The sequence below is a fragment of the Natator depressus genome, chromosome 25, assembly GCF_965152275.1.
Source record: "Natator depressus isolate rNatDep1 chromosome 25, rNatDep2.hap1, whole genome shotgun sequence".
In the NCBI taxonomy this organism is placed as follows: Eukaryota; Metazoa; Chordata; order Testudines; family Cheloniidae; genus Natator; species Natator depressus.
Genome location: NC_134258.1, coordinates 3998939 through 4021961, shown reverse-complemented (window position 1 = coordinate 4021961; position 23023 = coordinate 3998939). Strand labels below are relative to the sequence as shown.

At 59.5% G+C, this 23023-nt stretch overlaps 1 protein-coding gene across 4 annotated transcripts in view; it reads left to right on the top strand.

Moving 5' to 3' along the window:
• NFIC (nuclear factor I C) overlaps nucleotides 1-23023 on the top strand; it is a 155456-nt gene that overhangs the window by 114250 nt on the left and 18183 nt on the right. For 2 of the 4 annotated variants that reach the window (XM_074939478.1, XM_074939477.1), the window contains exons 7-10: nucleotides 6201-6323; nucleotides 7133-7317; nucleotides 10261-10420; nucleotides 13911-13996. In XM_074939478.1, the coding sequence (XP_074795579.1) occupies nucleotides 6201-6323; nucleotides 7133-7317; nucleotides 10261-10420; nucleotides 13911-13996 (554 nt within the window). The remainder of the gene's footprint in view (nucleotides 1-6200; nucleotides 6324-7132; nucleotides 7318-10260; nucleotides 10421-13910; nucleotides 13997-23023) is intronic. The other 2 variants (XM_074939479.1, XM_074939480.1) reach the window with 2 other exon arrangements.

The window sequence follows — 23023 nt, the reverse complement described above, 5'->3', positions numbered from 1 at the left end:
CAGCAGAGCACACCGAGAGGCCCAGTGCAGAATCTGTCCCAGAGCAGAATCTAGTCCATTTTCCTCCCTGGATTTCCTCCTGATTTACACCAGCCTGAGATCAGAACCAAGGGCAAGGTATCGGTGCTGGGGACACAGGACTCCTGGGTTCTAGTCCCAGCACTGACTCAGCACTTTGGGCTGGCCTGTCTGTTCTCTGTGCCTCGGTTTCCCCACCTTGGGGAGAATGGCGCTGACCCCAAGTGGGGAGGTGTCTTGGTGGTGTCCTGAGTTAGCAGCTGCAAAGCGCTTTACCCCAGGATTGGAAAATCCCAGAACCGGCTGAGCATTTTGGTCAAAGCTGGTTTTGGATGTAAAAGGGCCTTTTTTTTTTCCAAAATGAAAATTTTCCACACAAAACCCCCTTTTCTTTAGAAATTTGGGGGAGTTTTTTTTTAATGAAAAACAAAAAACAAGGCAGGTTATTATGTAAACCCTGCGCCCCCACCCTGCATTTTCGCTGTCCGAGTTTTTCCTGGGAAATGCCCTTTTCCAGCTGGCTCTATTGATGATGATGAATGTGAGCATTGCTTTAAAGATCCTGAGGACAGGTTATGCAATCTTCCACTGTTCAGGCTCCTGGGTTTTGCTGGCCCCTTCGATATTTGCTAGAGGGAGTAGCCCCTAGCAGCCTCCTCCCAGCCCAGGTCCCTGGCCTGCTAGGTGTTGAAGAAACACGGAACAAAGAGAAGCTTTCTACGTCACAGACAGATCGTGCTGTGTGCGCTGTCTGGGTCTGGACTGCACTGGGAGCCGGGTTGCCCCAGGTATGGTGGAATAGCCCTGGGGTTGCTCTGCCTTACCTAGCTGTCTACAGACTGCCGGGCGGCCAGAGTAGCCAGTCACTGTCAAGACATTGTAGGCATGGTGGCAAGGAGGAGTGCTCACCCAGAGCCAGGAACAGAACCCAGGAGTCCTGGTTCCCAAACGCCCTGCTCCAACCCTTGGCCCTCCTGGGCTGCAGCTTTCTTTTTTTTCCCCTCGACTCACTAGCTCCGCCAGCTGTTGGAGTTCAGGGAGAACCTCAGCTCTGGGTGCGAGTGCATGAGTCCCTCTCTCGCTGTGCCCCCCAAGCCTGGCCGGGGAGGGGAGGGTGTAAGCCATCTGAGAAGGGATGTGCTTAGCCGGTGCCTCGCAGGGGGGTTTATTTCAATCCTGAACTGGATGTTCTGTGAAATCCTCCTAAATGAACGTCTGAGAACGGGCTAAACCCATTAAGGCCGGCTGGGCCGAATGGCTGGAGATAAATCCTCCATGGCACTGTTGCAGCAGGATTAACTCCCTCTCGGAGTTCCCCACTTCAGGCCGGGGGGAGCCCCGGGTACTAGGATGGGGAAGGGCAGACGAGCCACATGCCCTCTCTAGGGGATGCCCAGTGTCGTGCGCAGCCACAGGGCTCTGCCCTGGTGGGAGAGTTCTGCCAATGCCCATGGGCTGAGGGGGCTGCAGGGGAAGCTGTGGCCTGGAGGGGAAGCAAAGGCCGGGTTGAATGCAGGGCACAGCAGAGAGGAGGGCCTGGGGTGAATTGGGGAGGGGCGGAAGGGGAAGGGTGGAGCAGTGGGAGACGGGGCCAAGGGGCATGGAGAGGGATTGCAGTGGGCAAGTGGCGGGGCTGGGTCAGAGGAAGCAGCTGCCCAGGATGGGGGCTGCCCTGTACAGCCCAGGGGAGAGCAGAGAATCAGGCACTCCAGCCGGAGACACCATCCTTCCCCAGCAGCAAGGGGAGCCATCCCCAGCCAGCCGCACACCGCCTCTGGGCCTGCCAGCTGGAATCACTTGCAGGCGTGGGGGGAGCCAGTTCCTCCAACTCCTCTCCCCAAATCCCCTGGGGCGCAGCTGTCCATGTCCTGTGCCCGGAGAGGCCTGGGCACCAGGGAGCACGGGGGAAGACAGTCAGTCCTGTGGGCAGCCAGGGGTCAGAATAGAGCAGGGTGGAGCAGGTGCAGTGCACGCTGGAGGACACTAGGGAGAGCTGCTGAACACTGGTGAGGGGGGCAGCTGTTCCATTTCGACAAGTGCAGCTGGCTCCTGGGTGAAAGGCAGTGAGGCAAGCTGGGGGCAGAGACCACCAGCCTGGAGACCTGGGCCCTATCACCTCTAGGACCGAGTCTGCCAGCCTTCGCTCAGCGGGAGGATAAAACTGCAGTGTTTGGCCCTCTGAAAGCGAGGATGAGCCAGCGTGACTGTGGTGCCCAGCCCTGGAGAACCCAGGCGTCCGGGCCTGTTTTAAAAACTGACCCGAATTTCTGGCTAAAGCTCCTGCTGAGCCCAAGCCTTCCACATGGGTCAAAGCCCTTCACCCAGGGCTTCCCCTTGTCACCTACCTTAGCTAGGCCCCCTACGCTGCGTGGGCACTGTTCTCACAGCACGCGCAGCCCGATGGGAGGCAGGATATGTTGGGCCTGTTCTCACAGCAGATCCAGCCCGTGCTGGAGGCCAGCGATAGGCGCTGCTGGGAGGAGATTCCTGCCCTGCATTCCCAGATCGAAGCAACAAAGATCCTGACCCCCATTTCTGTGCTGGCAATGGGGGCTGGCCCCTGGCGATTAGAGCCAAGAGGCCAGTGGTGCAGACAAGGAGAGCTCTTTGCAAGTTGGTGTGGATCAGAGGCTGGGTTGGGAGCCCCTCCCCCTGGGGGTTCGGTTCCAGCCCTTCTCCGGAATAACTGTAAGCCAGCAAGCTATGCAGACAAGGTGCTGGAGAGCAACTCCTGGGGGTTCGCGACGGCAGCTGTGTCATTGCATGCCTCCTAGTGCAAGTGCAAGGTCAGACTGGGCAGTGCCACGCCCGAATCAGCTCGGGAGATAGCAGGCAAAGGGGGCTTTACACCACCTTTGAACCTCCCAAATTCTGGGCTGGGATGGGGGCGGGACTGCCCCGGTGTGTTAGAATAGCCCTGGGGCTGCTCTGCCTTACTGCAGCCATACTGGCCCTGCATGGACCACTGTGCAGCCCCGAATAGCCAGCCCACACAGCACTCCAGCCACTCCTCCTCCTGTCCCCCATACACCTGTCCTCACAGGTCTGTGGGGGTGGGGGGCCTACACTGGCCTTGGGGAGACGATCTCATCGCAGGGACATTTCCCCTGCTCAGCAACCCTTCCCCCCCCCATGGTGTTTATGCCTTTTGGCTCCTTGTGCTCAGGGCTCGAATCCCCCAGCTCAGCACTCTGCAAAGCTCAACATATTTTTAGCTCTCCTAATCTTTCCTCATAAATCAACAGCCAACTATCCCGGCTGGGGCCCATAACGGGGCAGGGCTGGGGCGGGGGTCTCCTGCCTCCAGGAATGCCAGTGACTCAGCACCACAAGCTGAGCAGAGCAGATCTAGATCCAGAGGGTTTCCTTTACTTTGGGTGACGCCCAGTGGCAGAGGGAAAAAGAGCGTCTCCGTCCCGTTTGCTTCGACAGGGCTGACAAAGCTGGGCTTGGCTGGTTCCCATTCTCCTCGACACAGGCACCTCTGTCCTGACAGATCCCCCAGTGGGGAAAGCAAAGGCCCAGCAGGGTGGTCGGCCACGCTGGGGGCATAGTGCGCACGTCGCACAGCGAATGAGGGAGGTGCTTACATGGCTCAGGATTGAATGGGTGCCAAATGGCCTGTCGCCACAAGGCTGCCTTCTCAACTCAGTCACCAGCGTAGAACACCACAGCCATCAGAGCCACCTCAATTTATCCAGCCTAGGCCTATGTGGCCCGGTCCCCACCTGCCCTGGGCCTGTACAGCCCTGCTCCAGCGTGTCCTGGGCCTGTACAGCCCTGCCCCCGCCTGCCCTGGGCCCAACCCCCATCTGTACGGCCCTGTGCCCACCTGCCCTGGGCCTGTCTGGCCCTGACCCTGCCTGCCCTGGGCCTGTATGGCCTGACTCCCATGTCCAGCTCCTAGGCGGAGGGGCCACAGAGACTCTGTGCGCTGCCCCTACCCGCAGGTGCCACCCCACAGCTCCCATTGGCCGCTGTTTCTGGCCAATATGAGCTGCGGAGCTGGTGCTCAGGGCAGGGGCAGCATGCAGAGCCCCCGTGGCAACCCTTAGACCCACGAGACGGACATGCCGGCCACTGCCGGGAGTCATGTGGAGCCAGGACAGGGAGGGAGCCTGCCTTAGCCCCACTGCATCGCCAACCAGACTTTTAGCTGCCCGGTCAGTAGTGCTGACCGGAGCCGCCAGGGTCCCTTTTCAACTGGGTGTTCCAGTCGAAACCCGGACACCTGGCAACCCTACCCCCACTGCCCCGAGGCTGTACAGCCCTGCTCCAGCATGTCCTGGGCCTGTACAGCCCTGCCCTGGGCCTGTCTGGCCCTGCTGTCACCTGCCCTGGGCCTGTACGGCCCTGCTCCCGCCTGCCCTGGGCCTGTACGGCCCGGCCCCTGCCTGCCCTGGGCCTGTACGGCCCGCCCCCGCCTGCCCTGGGCCTGTACGGCCCTCCCCTCACCACCCTGGGCCTGGATCCCCCTGCCTTGGGTATTTCCCTGCTGCTGCCTGGCCTGGGCCTGTATTTGCTCTATTCCTGGCTGCGTAACTACGGCCCCAGCCTTCCTGTGGGCAGAGCGCTGGTGCTGTGCACAGTGTGCCCTGCAGAGCGGGCGGTTCCCCCGGTAGCCTGGGCCCTGCGTGGCTGGCAGGGACGGGACGGGACAGGAGGGGAGGAACATGCCAACCCCAAGGGCTCTGCTCAGCAGGGTGCAGGAGACGCGGCTTGGGCGGCAGGTGATGGGTTTCGGTCCTGTAGGGGCCAGGACGAGGTTTGGGTGGGTGGCCTTGCGCAGAGCTCGCCTGCTATGTGCCCCTCCCCCCAGCTTCCCAGGTCAGGGCCTGCTGGGCCATTCGCCCTGAGGGCGGGAGAAGTGGGTCGGAAACACGGAACTGGAGCCATGTGCAGTGGGGTGAGGCTGCCCAATGGGGAGGAGAGAGACACCTGCACACCTGGGGATGCATACTCCTGCCAGCACATGTATGCCAACGTGTACACACGCACATGCACACACGCTTGCAAACACGCCTACCCTTGTGTATACACACACCCACTCACACACGTGCCTACCATGTGCAGACACATGCACACACCCATGTGTAAACACACACACATATCCATGCGCGCACACCGCTGCATACCAGTGTGTCCACTCACATACATATGAATACCCATGCACATACACATACCGACCCTGCTGCACACCCATGTGTACAAATGCACACCTGTGCACTCGCACACACATTCGCACACATAACCATTTGCACACACACACACGCGCGCGCTTGGCAGTCAGCTTGTCACTTCGACCCCCTGCGAGCCAAGCAGTCGAGCCAGGGAACGTAACCCACTTCATAAGCTCCTGCCCATCCCTCTGTCGCTACCTAATTAACGAGAGCAAATTAGTGGCTGTGACAGGGCCTCAGGAGCGTCCCTGGGTGCTGCGCCCCCTGCTGACTCTGCGCAGCAATAAGCCAGCCATGCCCCTGGAGTTCTTTCCGCTGCGTCTTGGCCAGTGACGCCCAGCCCAACCCAGCCCCCTTTCCTGGTTAACACCAGGCACGCCAGAGCCCTTCCTTACTCCCACAGCGCCCCATAGGCGCCGAGCTGCACTGCATGCAAACCCTCGCCTAGGGACACCAAGGGTAGCCCCTGCCCCAGGGTCTGGGAATAGGGAACGGGATGGATAACTGGATGATTCCCTGTTCTGTTCCTTCCCTCTCGGGCACCTGGCACTGGCCACTGTCGGAAGACAGGATACTGGGCTGGATGGACCTTTGGTCTGACCCAGTGTGGCCATTCTGATGTTTGCTCCCCCGGGTTCTAGGCTCAGTCGCTGGAGGGAGCCCCCCTCTCACTCTCCCCAGTCACAGTGGTGATTTCACTGGGCTGTCAGCGCCTTGGGCCAGGGCCAGAGTGAATCCATTCTTTGGCCATCTCCTCTGGCCTCCAGCCTCTGAGCCTAGCGCTCCAGGGGAGTGGTGTGCCTGGTGGGAGGGGGAACCCTTCCTGACCCTGGGGATCAGATTCTGCCCTGACGTCTGACACTGAATGGTGCTTCTGATGGGCTCCGATGTGGATTTCATTTATGGGCCTTTTAAATGCTGCCCCTGGGCACCATCGTGCGCCTGAACAGCGGGGGGCTGACCCTTAACGGCGCCGTTTCTGCTTTTCCCACCGCTCACTAGGCATCTCCCCTGTGAAAAAGACGGAGATCGACAAATCGCCCTTCAACAGCCCATCGCCCCAGGACTCCTCTCCAAGGCTGAGCTTCACCCAGCATCACCGTCCGGTCATTGCCGTGCACAGCGGTGAGTCTGGGTCTCCGGGGGCAGCAGGGCAGGGCGGTTCCTTTGTCATTCACTGCCCGGGAAGGGGGGTTGGGTGGGGGGCTCAGGCCGGGGCTGCACTAATGCATGCGTGACTGGTATCATTTCTGCTGCGCCCTCAGCCTGCCAGGCACCTTGCAGGCAAAGGGCCGGCTCTGAAGAATTTGCAAGGGAGAGCCGCCAGCTACAGTCTGCAGGGTCTGCGTGACCGGGGTTGGGGGCAGAAAGAACCCAGCTTGGTTTTCAGCCCAGCATCCCTTGGGCTTGTGGGCTGGGCCCTGTGTGATTGGGGGTGGGGAGGGACAGGGGGTTTAAACAGGGTGGTTTCTCAGAGCGGGACTGGTTTGCGAATGGCAATGGTTAGCACCGTTCGTCTGCCAAATGCTTCACCAGCGTCAGCAGATTCCTCCACGCACCTTCCCCCCGGCCCCAGAGGCAGGTAAGGATCGGGGTCCCCGTCCGCAGATGGGGAAAACTGAGGCACGGTGCGAGGTTCAGTGACTTGCCCAAGGCCATAGAGGGGCCTCGGGGTCAGAGGCAGGATGAGGGCTTGGGAATCCCTGGCTCCCAGGTCCCACTGCCCCACTGCGACGCCCCGAGCACGGTGCAATACAAAGTCGGAGGTATAAGGCAGCTGGGCTGTGTGGGGCTGCCACCCACCCCACCATTAAGGGGGCACCGGAACCAGAGTGGAGTGCCTGCGGGGCAGGAGGGGGTGCTAGGGCGCTGCCTGGCCCGGGGCTCTGAATGAAGGCCACCCCGGTCCTCTCTTTGTCTCTCCCCGGCTCTAGGTATCGCTCGAAGCCCACACCCTTCATCTACTCTGCATTTCCCCACCACCTCGATCCTCCCCCAGGCGGCCTCCACCTACTTCCCCCACACGGCCATACGGTACCCGCCTCATCTCAACCCGCAGGACCCTCTGAAAGATCTCGTCTCACTGGCCTGCGACCCGTCCAATCAGCAGCCTGGACCGGTAAGGAGCTGCCTAGGCAGCCCCCCACCGCTCCCCCACCCTGGGGCCTGTGTGGGGGAGAGTCCCACAGGGCCGATGCAACCTGGCTCCTGCCAGACTGGCCCGGCACGTCCCGCACCATCAGAGACCTGTGAGCTGGGGACTGCTTGCCCCAGCTCTCCGTGCTGTCACCAGCCTGAGGCACCCCGAGCTCGGAGACTGCACCGAGCAGCACCGTAGGAGCTAGATGAGATAGACGGGGTTTCTCTGGGCTCCATCAGGGTGAAATTCCTCCCCCCCCCCCCGCACACACACACCTGTGCACTGCTCACAGACAGCCTGTGGGCTTGGCTGGGGTGCAGGCCTGTGGCTGGCCCCTCCACAGCAGAGAAACGCTGACACTTTGCCCCGGGAGAACATCCCATCCTGGGTGCAGCCCATTTGCAGGTAGGACCAGTGCTTTTCCACTCCCCTGGGTCGTTTTCCTGTCCCTGAGGCGTTCGCTGGGAGCAGGGGGTTTCATTCTCTGGCCCAGGACAAACCCCCGAGAACATGGTTTGATTATTATTTTTAAATACCAATTAGTATCTTTTCCTCTTTCATTTGACTGCAAAGCAGGCCAGGGAAGGGGTGTTGCTGGACTGGGGCCGGCCCCTGGTGCATGGGAAAGCCCCGTGCCACCACACCCTGCCAGGACTGAGAACTAGGAAGTGAAACTGACAATAAACAGAAAGTGAAACTGAGCCAATGCAGCCAGGCTGGGGCAGAAAGGAAATTAGCTCAGTCTGTAATGCTGGCAGGCGCTAGGACACAGCACCGGGGGAAGGATGGAGGGGGGGACCGACGATTTCTCTCTTTAGAGCGTCCTTTGAAGTATAACAAACGATTTTCAAAAGCTAAGGCCCAAGTCCATTGCGAGAGTAGAGGGGTTTCCTGCCCCACAGACCCATGAACTGCCTGTCCCGCAGCACGTGTGCGGATGACAACCCCTCACAAACACTTTACTTGTGCTGCCAGGTATCTTTCGACCCCCCCCCAACTCATTCCGTGCCAGGCACCCATGGTGCATGGGGATGTGCTGTTTCCCTTGCCCCAGGCCCTGTTAGTGCTGCCTGGTCCCCGGGGGCGGGGGCGGGGGGACTGTCTTCTCTCTGTGTCGCCTTCTGCTATGAAACCTCCTCCTTAGCTTCTGCTCTGGCCCCCTCCGGCCCCCCTGCAGCACCCTGGACAGTTCCAGCAGCGCAGGAGCAGCTCAGGACTCATCCACCTGCTGCTGAGACAGCCTGGACCCCCCTAGCCAGGACTAGAACCCCGTCCTGCCTCTCCCATGCCGAGGGAGCGCTTGCCAAGCTGTCAGTAGTAGTAGGTCCTGTATCCTCTCTCCCACATACATGCCCCTGCCTCTCTCCAGACTTGCCCGTGGGTTCTCCTCGCTCCCAGCACTGACTCCTGGCTGCCCCTTCCTCCCTGCCAGCAGCTGGCCCTTCACCCAGGAGAGCCATTCTGCTGGGCACAGTTCAGGCTCTGCTCCTCATCCCAGCACATCACTCCGTTGGGTTTTCCTGGAGGATCCCCCCTCCCCAGTCCCTGGCTGGCTGCGCGTTAAATTCACACCCCCCCCCAGGGAAAGGGGGCTACAGGCAGACTCTGTCCTCTGCAGCCCTCCAGCTGACTAGCCTGCTCTGGGAGCTGGGATTTCACAGCCCCTGCACAGGCAGTCTCCGGTCCAGGAGGCCAGCGGCCAGAGTGAGGGGCACAGGCAGAATCCTGCCCTCGCCCCAGAGTCCTGCGTGGCAGCTTCTCCCGCTGGTGGCTGGGCGCTGGTGCAGCAGCTGCGGGGACGTGTCCCCCATGCTCAGGTCCGGCTGGAGAGGCAGAGCCCCCACCGGGTAGGTCTAGGAGACCACACAGGAGCCTCTGAAAGCCGCAGAGCGGGTGGCAGGGAAGGAGGCAGCTCCACAGCCTTTGAAGCCTTCAGCTGGGCCCCTGCATCCTGGCCCAGGCCCCCCAGCCCCAGGGTTTTGATGTAGCAGCGATTGCTTCCCAGCTGGCTCTGGGCCATCTCAGCTGGGCGTCCCTCCCCACAGGGGGCTGGTTCAAAGGGCTACCTGCCATGGGGCTGACACGGAGGGGTGCCGCCTGGCGAGCCTTGGCCTCAGAATTCACTCGCTTCCGCTTCCCCCTCCGGATTCAGAGGGCAATTTGGTCAATGTTAGGGAGTCTAAACTGGGACCCCCAGGCTCTGCCCATGCCCCTCAGTCCCGACCCGCAGCCCCCTGCTATTCCAGTGCTGCCCTCCACCCACAACTCTGCTGATGCCCCTCAATCCCAACCCCCAGCCCCCTGCAACCCCTTTCCTGTGTTGCTGGCAGAGCTGCACCAATGCCCCTCTATCCTGGCCACCTGTCCCTGCCATTCATGTCACAAGCCCAGCTGGCCGACTGCGCAGTGGCTGATCTGGGACCCCCAAACTCAGGTAGCTGCCCCCAAAGCCGGGGCGGGTGCATCTCATGGGACTCGCTCACTGTCAGAGGATCCCCGGCTCCCCCCTCGCCGGCCAGGGCCTCTCCTCGTGCACTGAGAGCGGGCACAGTGGGAGGCGGGCGCAAGCCTGTGCAGGGCTGGTACCAGAGCCTGGGGTTCCCCAGGCTGCCTCCAAGCAGGGTCCTGGCTTTGCATCTGCTCTTTCTCATCAGCTGCCCCAGCTGGTTTCTGAAGCCCCTCCCTCGCCCCTGTCCCTGAGGCCTCTGTCTGGACCAGACCCCTAGGGTGCCCACTGCTAAGGGCAGGGGGGTTTGCATCTCCCCATCTCCGCCCTGCTGCTGCCGCGGACCCCCGCCACCGTCCCAATGGCACCTCCGGCGACGCGCCCGGGAGGGCCGGCTGCGCGGGCCGGGCGCGGGCCTGTGCGGCTCTTGCTTCCTAATGGCTTGTTGTTTGTTTTTGTCTGTGTTGTGTCCCCAGTTAAATGGCAGTGGTCAAGTGAAAGTGCCCAGTCACTACATTTCCACCCAGATGCTGGCGCCGCCACCTCCCCCTGGCATCCCCCGGTTGGCTCTCTCTCCTGACACCAAATCCACCACGACAACTTCCGAGGGCGGGACAACCTCACCGACATCACCCAGTAAGCAGCCCGCGGCATTGCCCGGCATCGCGAGGGGCCAGCCTGGCCCCGGTGCCATCCACTGAGTCCCGCCCCCGCCATGCCTCCTCTTGCCTCCCGCCCTCCAGCTCCGCATCCATCCCATCACGCCCGGCAGTCACGCTGGGGAGCAATGGGTGTTGTCTGTGGCCTCCTGCCCGGAGCAAGGGGCTCAGGGGACTGGGCGTGGAGTTGTTTGGGAGCCAGGGACCCCCTACCCATTAAAGAGCAAAATCAGTCAGTGTCTGACAGCCTGCATGGAATGAGTTTGCTGGGTCTCAGTTGGCTTCTTAGTGGGCAGGTCTTCAAGTCGCATCCCCTGCTTGGCCCCTCAGGGCATTCTCAGGGCATTGAATGGGCCACGGACACTGAGCTTCCCTCTCTTGTACCCAAGGCCTGCTTCACAGCCCAAGGGAGGGCCCGGTGCTCCAGCAGGAAGCTGGCCTTGCGCTTCCCAGGACATGGGTCTCTGCTGCTGGCCACTTTCACGTGCCTGGGGAGGCAGGTCTGAGCTGGCGCTGCTGGGAACGTTCACCGTGTGCTGCTTCTCCGCTCTGCCTGGCAAACCCGCCTCCTTCCCTGGCCTCTCCATGGTGCATGTGGCCAGGTCTGTTTCACACCAAACGTTCTAGGGATTTCCAACCCAGGATGGGCAGGGCGGCCGGACTCCTGGGTTCTGTTCCTGGCTCAGCCCCACGCTTCCTGGCAATCCTTGGGCAAGTCACTTCATCGCTCTGTGCCTCAGTTTCCCCATCTGGCAAATAGCTGTGGGGGTGGAGCTAATGCCTGTCCCATGGGCTGGCTGGGGGTTCCACTGGCTAATGGTCATGGTGCATTGAGCTCCTCAGATGGAAGGCATTAGGGAAGGACGACGTAGGACTGATGGTTGGAGGATTAAATCCATGCATCCATTGGCATGCATGGTGCCCTGAACTGCAGGGGCATTCTCCCAATCACTGCAGAATCACACGGTGGAAAGCTGCAAATGCACTGGAAACTTCAAAGAAAGAGAGTCCATGATGAGTCTAACGAGCCAGAGGCCATGCCCTCGTTAGCGATGGCAGTCAGTGGCTAATTCACCCATCAGCTTCCAGCCCATGAGGATTTGTAAGGCACTTCGTGCACTGAACATGTCTATGGGTCCAACCAGAGCCCCATAAAATTGGGGCCCAGCCCCCTACAGCCTGTGAGCATCAGAGCTGGAGCATTCTTGGGGCAGGCTGTTTGGAGCAGCAGCTGGTCCCTGTCACCCGGCATTCACCCAGCATGGGCAGCTCGGAGGGGCAGTGTTTTGCCCTGGAGTTCAGGGCAGGCTGGGGTCTCAGACAGGATCCCTACCCCCCAACCTGATGTCACATCCAGTCCATCCCTTCCTGCCCCGCTCCGTCCCGCCTGTTTTAAATATCCCAAGCCATGGGCCTTGCCGCTCTTCACCTCATTCCCCAGCTGGAGCTGTCTACCCCTTCCAAATGGTGGAGCTGGGCCATCCCATGGGCTTGGCACAGTGGGGCATCGGGGCACAGCATCAGCATGTCAGAGTGTGCCCCATGGCAGAGGCCTAGCTCCCAGGGCACCAACTTGATCCTGCAAGATGGTCTCAGCTCACGTTGCCATCACGTGTCATCGCCTAGCGCCGCCCAGTGCATTGGCTCAATCCTGGCTCCTCAGCCGTGCCCCCCCAGAGCATGCTCTGCCACACACACACACCCAGGCCACGTGCCCCCTGGAAGCCCAGCTGCCAGCCACATCCCAGTGAGAAGGAAGCGGCACCCAGTGCTGCATGGAGCCTGATTGCCCTGCGCATCCCCCGGGCCCCTAGCTTGAAAGGCTGGCTGTGAGTAAACAGTTCCCCCGCCAGCAAACCATAATCGCCGACTGGAAACCCAGAGCTCGCTGATGGGAGCGAACGAGGAAAGACTCGTCAGTTATGGATGGGGCAACTTGGTGGAGGCAGGAGGGAGCCGCCTTCCAGCTAGAGCGGACGAGGCACGTTTGGAACGAGCTGGCGCCGGGAGGGGCTGCCTTGAATATTTCGTCGGCATTGATGAATGATGAATTTTTCATCCACTCCCTCCAGTCTGGGAAATAACCGTCCAGAGCCGCAGGACCTGGAGCCCCCACAAGCCAAGGGGAAAGGTCCCAGCATCCCCGGGGGCTGGGGAGCAATGGGAGAGCTGGTGGCTCGCCAATCCATCCGCAGCCTGCGCAGTGTGTCCGTGGTGCCCCCTGGGATGGAGAGATGGCAGAGCTCAGCCATGGGGGACACATACCCACGCCCCCCGTTGAGCCCCAGACCTCTGGATCGGTAGCACTACGGGCTCCTAAAGCTCTCTACACAGCCCAGCCACTGGAGGGGGCCAGGGAGCCACCCCCTGACAGCGTGGAGCACAGACCCAACAGGTCTGCGTGGAGGCTTCGGGACACACCCCGGGGACTCTCTCCAGGTGCCTAGGGTAGCTGCTCTCAACGCATCTGACGCCTGCTCCCTTTCGCCCCACCCATGGCCAGTCCCAGTAGCACCGGGAGGCACCTCCTAGCCCAGCTTGTATTAACCCTCCCGATGGGGCTGGGCCACCCCTGGCTTGGCCGGGTTGGCAGCTGGGCCATGTCAGCGCAGTTCCATGCACAGCTCCAAGCAGAGTCGCGGCCTTCCCCGAGGCTCTGAGAACTACAGTTCCCAGCATACTGTGCTGCAACAAGCTCCGCCCCCTCATCTGAGGGCTGTGATTAAAATGCAGGGGGGTTAGTGGAGGACACGTTACCTAGTGGGTAGAGCAGGGGCTTGGGAGCCAGGCCTTCTGGGGACCAGTCCTAGCTCTGCCACTGATTTGCTGTGTGGCCTTGGGCAAGCTGCTTCACCTCTGGGTTTCCACACCATTGGCGAAGGGCTGCAGATCACGCTGTGCCTTGGGGCATGGGGTTTTGGGAAGCTCTCAGATCCTGGCATGGGAAGCGCTGAGTGCTGTGTGTGTGATCCTGCTCTCTGGGGGTTGGGACTAGAACCATGTGTCTTAGTCCCTGTACTGCTGGTATCACCCTGCTGCTGCCCAGGCTGTGTGTAAACAGGATTCTAGACTCGGGGGGTCTCAACCCTGCCCTTTCGCCATCACTAACCATTCAGAGCAAGTGTATTTGAGAAGCACCCACGGGACATGGATGCAGTCCATTCCCCAGGCCCTGCCCCCCAGCCCGCCATCAGTATCAACACAGAGGAAGCGTAACCCTTTGGGGCAGCTACACAGAGCGACCTCATGGATGGGGCTCCCAGGCCAAGCCTAGCAGATGGAGCCCAGGCCTGTGCCAGGGAAGCCGGGGTTCTGATCCCAGCTGTGTCCTGGGGTGGCCTCGGCCGTGTCCCTTCGCCTCCCTTCCCAGGGGCGCGCGGCCGCTGGTGCTGGGCCGCGGTGACTGATCAGCGCATCAGAGGCACTTGCCATTTGGCAGGCTAATGAGCTCTCGTTTCTGTCCCCAGCCTACTCTGCACCCGGCACGCCCCCTGCGAATCGCTCCTTCGTGGGATTAGGACCAAGGGATCCGGGGAGTATGTACCAGGCACAGGTAAGAGCTGCGTGCACTGGGGGCCTCCGTGTGCCACGGCCCCGCAGGGAGGGAGCGCTGGCCTCCCACAACAGGGCCTCTGTGCCATGGCAGGGAAGCACTAGCAGGCCATGCTGGGCAGGGACCCTGCCTTCCAGCCACAACCAGGACTTGGCTGGGAAACAGCCAGCCCCGTGGCCAGGCCAGATGGCAGCATCCTGGTGGCTCAGCCTCGCTGGCAACTGTCTTGCTTTCTCCGGTGATCTGGTTCCCTGTGGTCCCAGGTGGGATCAGGCCGGCCTGTGAGCAGCAAGGCCCTGGGGGAGGAGCACGGCCAGGCAGCCTGTCTAGAGAGAGCGGGCGGCGTCCTGCCGAGCCGGCATCGCGCAGCCTCCCCTGCCGTCCGTCGCAGCCCTAGGGCTCACCAGTGCCGGGCCCAGCTCCCCAGGGCAAAGCGAGAGCAGAATGCCCCCCGGGCAGAGCGGAGGGGGTGACAGCCCAGCATGGCCAGGGCTCAGGGCCGGATTCAGTCACTCAGGGCAGGCCCGGCAGAAGGGGCCGGCTAATGTGGCTTTAAGCCTCGGCTCTTTCCACACGCGAGGCCATGTGGGCAGCAGAGAAGAGCCGCAACGCGGTGCACCCCGGCCAGGCCCCCTCCGCCGGACGCCCGCAGCAGGATGGGTGCCTTGCCCTTCCTCCAGTTCCGTGCCAGCCGGGGAGGAAGCTCAGGGGGCCATTGGTACCTACTTTAAGGGCCCTCAAAGCCAGAGGCAGCCCAAAGGGGCCTGTGTGTGCCTGGGAATTGGGCTCTCCCTGGGCAGTGGGCGGCCTGTGTTCCAGCGTAAGCCCAGCCGAGGTTTGTCACAGGCCACGATGCCTGTGTCAGACCCAGGTACAGCAGCGCACTGGGGTGGTGCCCGCGCAGCCGTGCGTCTCCCCGTGCCTGAGCGTCCCCCACGCTGCCTCGGCGGCTTCGTCTCAGTGCATTCTGGGAGAATCCAGGCCGCTGGCCCATCGTGCCTCAGAAGGGGGCGAAGTGCCCAGGGACACGGGTGCAGAGTGGCACCAGCGTGGCAATGCATCCCGGGATTGCTAGTGCACAGGGAACAGGGAGCAAGGCGGAGCCGCCAAACCGGTTACACGGAGACACCCAGGAGCCAGCCTGGGCCGCTGGCCGAGCGACCCCTGCTGGGCTGTCTTGGGGACGAGCCCTGCATCAGCCTCGTGTGTGTGCGGGCCCAGCCCGTGACTACTGGTACCACTGGAGATGTGTGAGGGGGGCCCGAGCCCTCGTGTGCCAGGTGCTTGCCCTGCCTAGTTCCACATGGTCAATTGCTAAAGCAGGGACTGGAGCCTGGGGGAGAGAAGCAGGGTCCCGCTCCTGCCAGTCACTGCGAATGCCGGGCAACAAGACACTGCCTTAGAGACAAATCCCACCCAACTGCTTGCAGGGCGGAGGAAGGCCGGGCACGGAGTGGGCTGACGGATTAGCACTGTTTTTGAGGCTGGCTCACTGCGGGGGCAATCACAGACTTTGACCACTAAGTCGCTAGTTCAAGCCCAGCCAGGGGATGGTCTGGAGTGGCTGCTGTGCAGCGGGTCTGGAGAGCCCGGTTGCTCCCCTCACACCGCCGCTGAGGGGTCTCAGAAGGGGGGTCCAAGGTTGCGTGGGTCAGTCTGGGCCCCTGCTGCTGCCCGAGCTGGGGAGAAAGGGCCCAATGCGAAGCCAATCGAAAGACTCTCGTTGGGTTTGAACTGGGCATCGGAGGGAGGGAGGGAGGTTGGTCGCCCGGCCTGGCCTGGTTCTGAGTTCACTCCGGAGCCCATGCTGGACTCTGCTGTCCGTGTCTTGGCTCTGCCCCGGCCTCCCTCGCTTTCCCAGCCGCCTTGGGCACTGCAGCTGCCTGGAGCCCAGCTCCCACCTTGGCACCCGACCAGCACGCCAGAGCCTCGTAAAAAACAGGCCACTAAAAAAACAACTTGGCAGCTGGCGCTGAGTGGCTGTTGAGCCTGCCCCCCCCACCCCACCCTGGCCAGATTGGCACCGCCGCCGCTTGGCATCTGATTGGCTGGCTCCGTCGCGTGATGGCCGTAAGCCACTGGGATTCCGCTGGCGACGTTGGCACCTGGCAGAGATGCTAGGCGGAGCGCGGCTGGTGGTGCAGCGAGGAGCCGTTACCCTCCCCTCAGAGCCCCCACGTGAGCTCGGTCCGGAAGGGGCAGCTCTTTGCTCTTAAAGAAACAGGGGCTTAAAATTCCACACACACACACCCCCCGCCCCTTCAGAAATGAAATGCCTTGCCCCCAGCCCTGACTCTGGGCCCGACCCTGCTGCTGGGAGCGGCTGGACCCTGGCCATGCTGCGGGCTCACACACAGCCCCCAAGGCCTGTCACAGCTGGAGCTGGGAGCTGGAGTGTGGATTTTCAGCTGCTTTTAATTAGCATCGCTTATTATTTAATCCATAATTCATTAGCTGGTGTTTGCAGGGCACAGCGTTCCCAGGTGCAGTACTGTGTCACTAGGTGGCGCCCTTCCCTCTAAGGCCCAGCTCCTCGGCCGTGCAGCCCAGGGACCGCGTGGCTTTAGGCTGGCAATGCAGTTTGTTGTGCAGAGTAGGGCGGCCCCTGGCGGCCCCTGTCCCAGAGCCCCTTGCGCTCCCTGTCCCAGAGCCCCTTGCGCTAGGCACTGTACGCCCACAGAACAGAGGCCATCCCTGCCCTGGAGCTTACAGTGCTGACAGGGAGAGGCCAAGGTGACAGGGAGACTAGGAGACACACCACAGCTGGCACTGGGAGATTATTACAGATGGGGGGAGGGAGTTCCTAAGGGTCTGAGATCAGGGTCCTGGCCAGGGCCCTACCCCGGGACCTGCTCCTGGGATTTCCACAGGGCACAGGATTCCTTGTCGTGTCCCGTTCTGAGCGGCTGCTGTTAAACGTCGTGTTCCACCCCAGAGGGGGCCGCATTTCAGCAACCGGTGGAATGAGTTTAGCGTATCTCTTCCCTCCGTGATGGGTGTTGGTGGGTCTGTGTCTGAGGAGCCAGGGGTGAGCCCCGCCAGAGGAAAGGCCCTGCATCGGGGCTGGTTAGGCGATCGCATGCTAAGCAGGACAATTCTAATGACGAACACATTAGCTGGGTGCCTCTCGGGAAGCCCAGCTGTGACCCAGCAGAACAGTCACCTCTGGCACGAGTCAGACAGCCTCAGCTCTCCCAGTGGTGCTGGCTTGGCAGCCCCTGCCGCTCTGTGTTCAGCCACAGCCTGGGCACCCTGGGGAGAGCCCAGAGCACCACAAGGGGCCAGAAGGCACGGCCAGGCCTCACTCGGTCCCTGTGGAATACCAACCAGGCTGCCAATTAGTGCCGATTGTTCTGGCGCCATTTGTGTGGCGGACAGTTGGCAGCGAGGTGGCGGCGAGCCCTGTGCTGCCGAGAATTCACCCCCCTCCGCTTTTCCCTTCTCCATTTGTCCACGTGTTGGCAGAATGAATGCAAGGACTGTAAACACTGGGCTGTTTGTCTGGTGTCTCCAGGGGAGGTTGGAGGCTGGGAGGAACTCAGGTGAACACTGAGCTCATTCATTGTGGTTTGAACCCCCAGGGAACAAAGGTATGTGCAGAGAGACCAGGTGCGCTGCTGCTGGCTGCCTGCGCCCTGCGCTCTGCACAGCATCGGCTAATGTAAACTGCAGCTCGGGTCGCTCTGCCAAGGGGCCAGGGCACTTCCAGAGAACACCGAGCAGCTGCTGACCCAGCAAAGCAGGGGCTAAACTAGGGCTGTCAATTAATCACCGTGAACTCAAATGATTAACTCGATTAAAAAAATTAATCGCAATGAATCGCACTGTTAACCAATAATAGAATACCAATTGAAACTGATTATAAATGTTTGTGGGTGTTTTTCTACATTTTCAAATATACTGATTTCAATTACAGCCCAGAATACAAAGTGTACAGTGCTCACTTTATATTATTATTTTTGATGACAGATATTTGCACTGTGATAAAGATAAAGAAAAGAAATAGAATTTTTCAATTCATCTCATACAGGTTACTGGAGTGCAATCTCTTTATCCTGAAAGTGGAGCTTACAAATGTAGATTTGTTTTTGTTGCATAACTCAAAAAAAAAAAAAACAATGTAAAACTTCAGAGCCTACAAGTCCACTCAGTCCTACATCTTGTTCAGCCAATCGCTCAGACGAACACATTTGTTTACATTTACAGGGTCCTACCTCTAATTCCCCACCCTGTAATGCACTTTCACAACAAAGAGATTGCACTACAGTACTTGTGTGAGGTGAATTGAAAAATACCATTTTTAAAATCTTTTTTACAGGGCAAATATTTGCAAACAAAAATCATAATAGAAAGTGAGTGCTGGGCACTTGGTATTCTGTGTAGTAAGTGAAATCGATATATTTGAAAATGTAGAAAACATCCAACAATATTTAAATAAATTGGTATCTATTCATGTTTAACAGTGCGATTAAACCTGCGATGAATCGTGATTAATTTTTTTAATCATTTGACAGCTGCGGGCTAAACCCAAAGCCCCGAATACCACGTGGTTTTTAGCAAAAGTCGCACCCCATCCCCATGGTCGCTCTCTGCTGATCACGCTGTTACTGCAATGTGTGTGAGTGCGACCTCTGCTGACTGGCTTCGGAAGTGCTCCACTGCGTGTCATAGCCTCTGTAGGGCTAGTGGGGGAGTTGGCTCAAGGGGCAGGGCCTGTGCTCTCGGCGCCGGCAGAGCCGAGTTCTGTTTCCCGCATCGCCGTGCCGTGTAGCAGAGGTACAGCTGGGAGACACCAGTACCTACAAGCGCGGTTGCAGGACATGATGCCTGGGATCTGCTGCCCGGCTGGCTCCACAGCGTCACGCCGGGCTCGCAAGTGGTGGGAGGCCAGGAACAATCCAGGGTGCCGCAGGCAGCAGGGTCGCCATTCACGGGGCGGGGAGGTGGGATTCTTCCGGCTGAACCACCCCTTCAGCAATGGTGGGGTGCTGTGCTCTTCCCTCAGGGTCATGCCCGATGCCTCGGGGTGACACTAGGGGGTTCTGTGCTGTGGGCAGCCGGGTGGGCGACTCAGCAGGGCCCCTTTGCCCTCTGTGTTTAGTGCTGCGACACTAGGGGTGCAGAGAGAAGGGGGGTGACTGGGTAGGAGGTGCTGTCCCCTCAGAGCCCCAGTGCAGTGCCAGGGGGGTACTGTGGGGCACTCTGCCTTCCAAGTCAGCGCTGCCCCTGTGCCCAGCTGTGGAGCTGCAGGATGCTGTGCTGGGGGGAGCTGTGCTGGTGATCCTTGGGGTGTCTCTCTCCCCACGGAGCCCCGCCTGCCCCACCACTCCAGAGCGCAGCAGTAATGGATGATTGACGTTCCCAGCGTCACCCAAACACCTGCGTTGTCCTTGGCTCCAGCCACAGCTCCCTGGCTTTCCCCTTCGTCCTGCCCGCTCCGCACCTGGGCCCAGCCAGATGCAGTTAAACCTCAGAGGGAAAGCAGATCTACAGAGCAGGCGCATATCCGGAGCTCCAGCCACCAGCAGCAGCCTCTCTCTGCCCTGGCCACTGTCTCTGCTCCGTCTCGGGGAACAAGCGTGCCTTGTCTCCCTCCTTTTCATGCCCACTGCCCCAGCCCCTCTCTCTGCCTCAGTTTCTCAGACATTTCCCCGAGGTTGGGGCGGCTGCAGAAACCCGGGGAGTCAGTTCAGTTCCCAGCAATCAGGTGTCACCGGATGGCCCCCAATGGCAGTGGCAGGGGGTCCAGGCCTGGACTGGCCATTGGGATTGCACTCAGCACCGAGGCCCCCTGCCCTGCAAAGACACAGTGTAGGGGGGCCTTGTGCTGCCACCTGCCGGGGAAGTGCAGAACTGCGGTCAGATCTCAGTGCCCACACGCTCCCACCGAGACAGCACATGAGTGACCTCGGGGACGCGGCCTCCTGGCTGCTGCACGCAGGTTGTGTCCTGGTTTTCCTAATTCTAGCCTGGACATTGTCTGTTTGTGAAGCCTGGCGTAGCCTGTTTATTCCCCCCCAGGGATTCCTGGGCACCCCAGGACACTGAAATCCCAGCGCCGGGGGAAGAAGGGAATTTTAGATCCTGTCTATACAAGGACAGTTACACCGATGTAAATGGATCCCGTTACACCGGCACAAACCCTTAATCTAGACACATTAGGTGAACTAGATAAGTTCATGGAAGACAGGTCCATCAATGGCTATTAGCCAGGATGGGCAGGAATGGTGTCCCTAGCCTCTGTTTGCCAGGAACTGGGAACGGGCGACAGGGGATGGATCACTTGATGATTCCCTGTTCTGTTCATTCCCTCTGGGGTGCCTGGCATTGGCCATTGTTGGAAGACAGGATACTGGGCTAGATGGACCTTTGGTCTGACCCATTATGGCCGTTCTTATGTTATTATTTAAAACAGTTTAACACTGGCCTAAACCAGTTCAGTTTGTGCTGGCAAATTACAGGCTTAAGCTAAACCAGTGTAAGTAAGAGTTAAACCAGTATGAGTGTGTCTACACATAGGGCTTCATACTGCTTCCCAGCCCACAGGAAAACCAGGAACAATGAGATCGCCCAGCTCCCCTGTTCTTGTCCCATCTCCCACCTCCCCACCCCAAGGCCTGGCTCCTCACCCCACTGCATTCCCACCAAGCTGTGTCTACGCTGCCAGGGGGGCACTGAGAGCACGGGACAGACAGGCCCTTGGCTCCAGGACCCAGAAGGAGCAATTGCAGGGCAAGTCCCATTTGTCCCTTGCAGCCCCAGGGTGGAGCGTGCTCAGTGGCTCTGTGGGGATGGCACCTGCACAGCCCCCTCAGCACAGAGGAGCTGCGAGGGGCTGGAATATGCTCAGTGTGGGTGGAATCTTCGGTGCATTTAGCTGCCAGACTATGACAACTTTGACAAGTCCCTGGAAAAATCATGGAGCAGGTCCTCAAGGAATCAATCCTGAAGCACTTAGAGGAGAGGAAAGTGATCAGGAACAGTCAGCATGGATTCACCAAGGGCAAGTCATGCCTGACTAATCTAATTGCCTTCTATGATGAGATAACTGGCTCTGTGGATGAGGGGAAAGCAGTGGGCATGTTATTCCTTGTCTTTAGCAAAGTTTTTGACACCGTCTCCCACAGTATTCTTGCCAGCAAGTTAAAGAAAAATGGGCGGGATGAATGGACTATAAGGTGAATAGAAAGCTGGCTAGTTTGTTGGGCTCAACGGGTAGTGATCAATGGCTCCATGTCTAGCTGGCAGCCGATATCAAGCAGAGTGCCCCAAGGGTCGGTCCTGGGGCTGGTTTTGTTCAATATCTTCATTAATGATCTGGAGGATGGTGTGGATTGCACCCTCAGCAAGTCCGCGGATGACACTAAACTGGGAGGAGAGGTAGATATGCTGGAGGGTAGGGATAGAGTCCAGAGTGACCTAGACAAATTGGAGGATTCGGCCAAAAGAAATTTGATGAGGTTCAACAAGGACAAGTGCAGAGTCCTGCACTTAGGACGGAAGAATCCCATGCACCGCTACAGACTAGGGACCGAGTGGCTAGGCAGCAGTTCTGCAGAAAAGGACCTAGGGGTTACAGTGGACGAGAAGGTGGATATGAGTCAACAGTGTGCCCTTGTTGCCAAGAAGGCCAATGGCATTTTGGGATGTATAAGTAGGGGCATTGCCAGCAGATTGAGGGACGTGATCGTTCCCCTCTATTCGACATTGGTGAGGCCTCATCTGGAGTACTGTGTCCAGTTTTGGGCCCCACACTATAAGAAAGATGTGGAAAAATTGGAGAGAGTCCAGCGGAGGACAACAAAAATGATTAGGGGCTGGAGCACATGACTTATGAGGAGAGGCTGAGGGAACTGGGATTCTTTAGTCTACCGAAGAGAAGAATGAGGCGGGATTTGATAGCTGCTTTCAACTACCTGAAAGGGGGTTCCAAAGAGGATGGATCTAGACTGTTCTCAGTGGTAGCTGATGACAGAACAAGGAGTAATGGTCTCAAGTTGCAGTGGGGGGGGTTTAGGTTGGATATTAGGAAAAACTTTTTCACTAGGAGGGTGGTGAAGCACTGAAATGGGTTCCCTAGGGAGGTGGTGGAATCTCCTTCCTTAGAAGTTTTTAAGGTCAGGCTTGACAAAGCCCTGGCTGGGATTGGTCCTGCTTTGAGCAGGGGGTTGGACTAGATGCCTCCTGAGGTCCCTACCAACCCTGATGTTCTATGATTCTATGTTTCTCTACTGAGCATGTGCAAGCTGAGATTTCTGAATTTGGGCAGATTTTCATGGGGATGGAAGAAGGCAGCTCCCTGCAGGCAGACACACACACACACACCGCCAAATTTCTAGTCCCTGCTACACAGCACCGGGGCACCAGAGCTGCTCAGCTAAACAGCTGGAAGAATTGTTTACACGGGCACAACAATGGATTTTCCCCAGCCTCATTCAGAGGAACGGGTGGACCGTTTTGGTTGGAATTTTGCTAAAAAATCCAACCCCGAGCAGAGACCTGACATGGGCAATTTCATCCCAGATGGTTAAAGTTCGTCAGAAAACAGAGTCTGATAATGGGAAGCATCGGGCAATCAGTGGCGCTGCCTGCCTGCCCTGCCAGGAGTGGATTCTTTGCAAATCCTTCTTCACCCCAGAGGAGACATCACCCCACTTTCTGAACAAGGCCCTTTGCAGTATTCCAGGAGGCTGATCTCCTGCCCACAGATCCCTGCTCTCAGCTGGGCCTGTCCTCCCGGCCCCAGCAGCAGGCCCTGTCTGCTGGGGTCCGTCCCCCTGCGAAGGCGCTCACTGCATGTTCTAGCGAGGCTGCCAGGATCCCCCACCCCATCCAACAGGACATGGTTTCCTCGGTAATTTTCCATTCCCTGGCCCTGTGCAGCCAGCAGACACGGTGCTGGCACAGCATGGAGCATTCATAGAAATGAGTCAGACCAGGCTCGGAGCTGGGCTGCTGGAGCCCCAGGGAGCCAGCTGCAAATAATTCATGGTGCTTTCCAGCAGGATGGAGGCTCGGAGAGGTCCC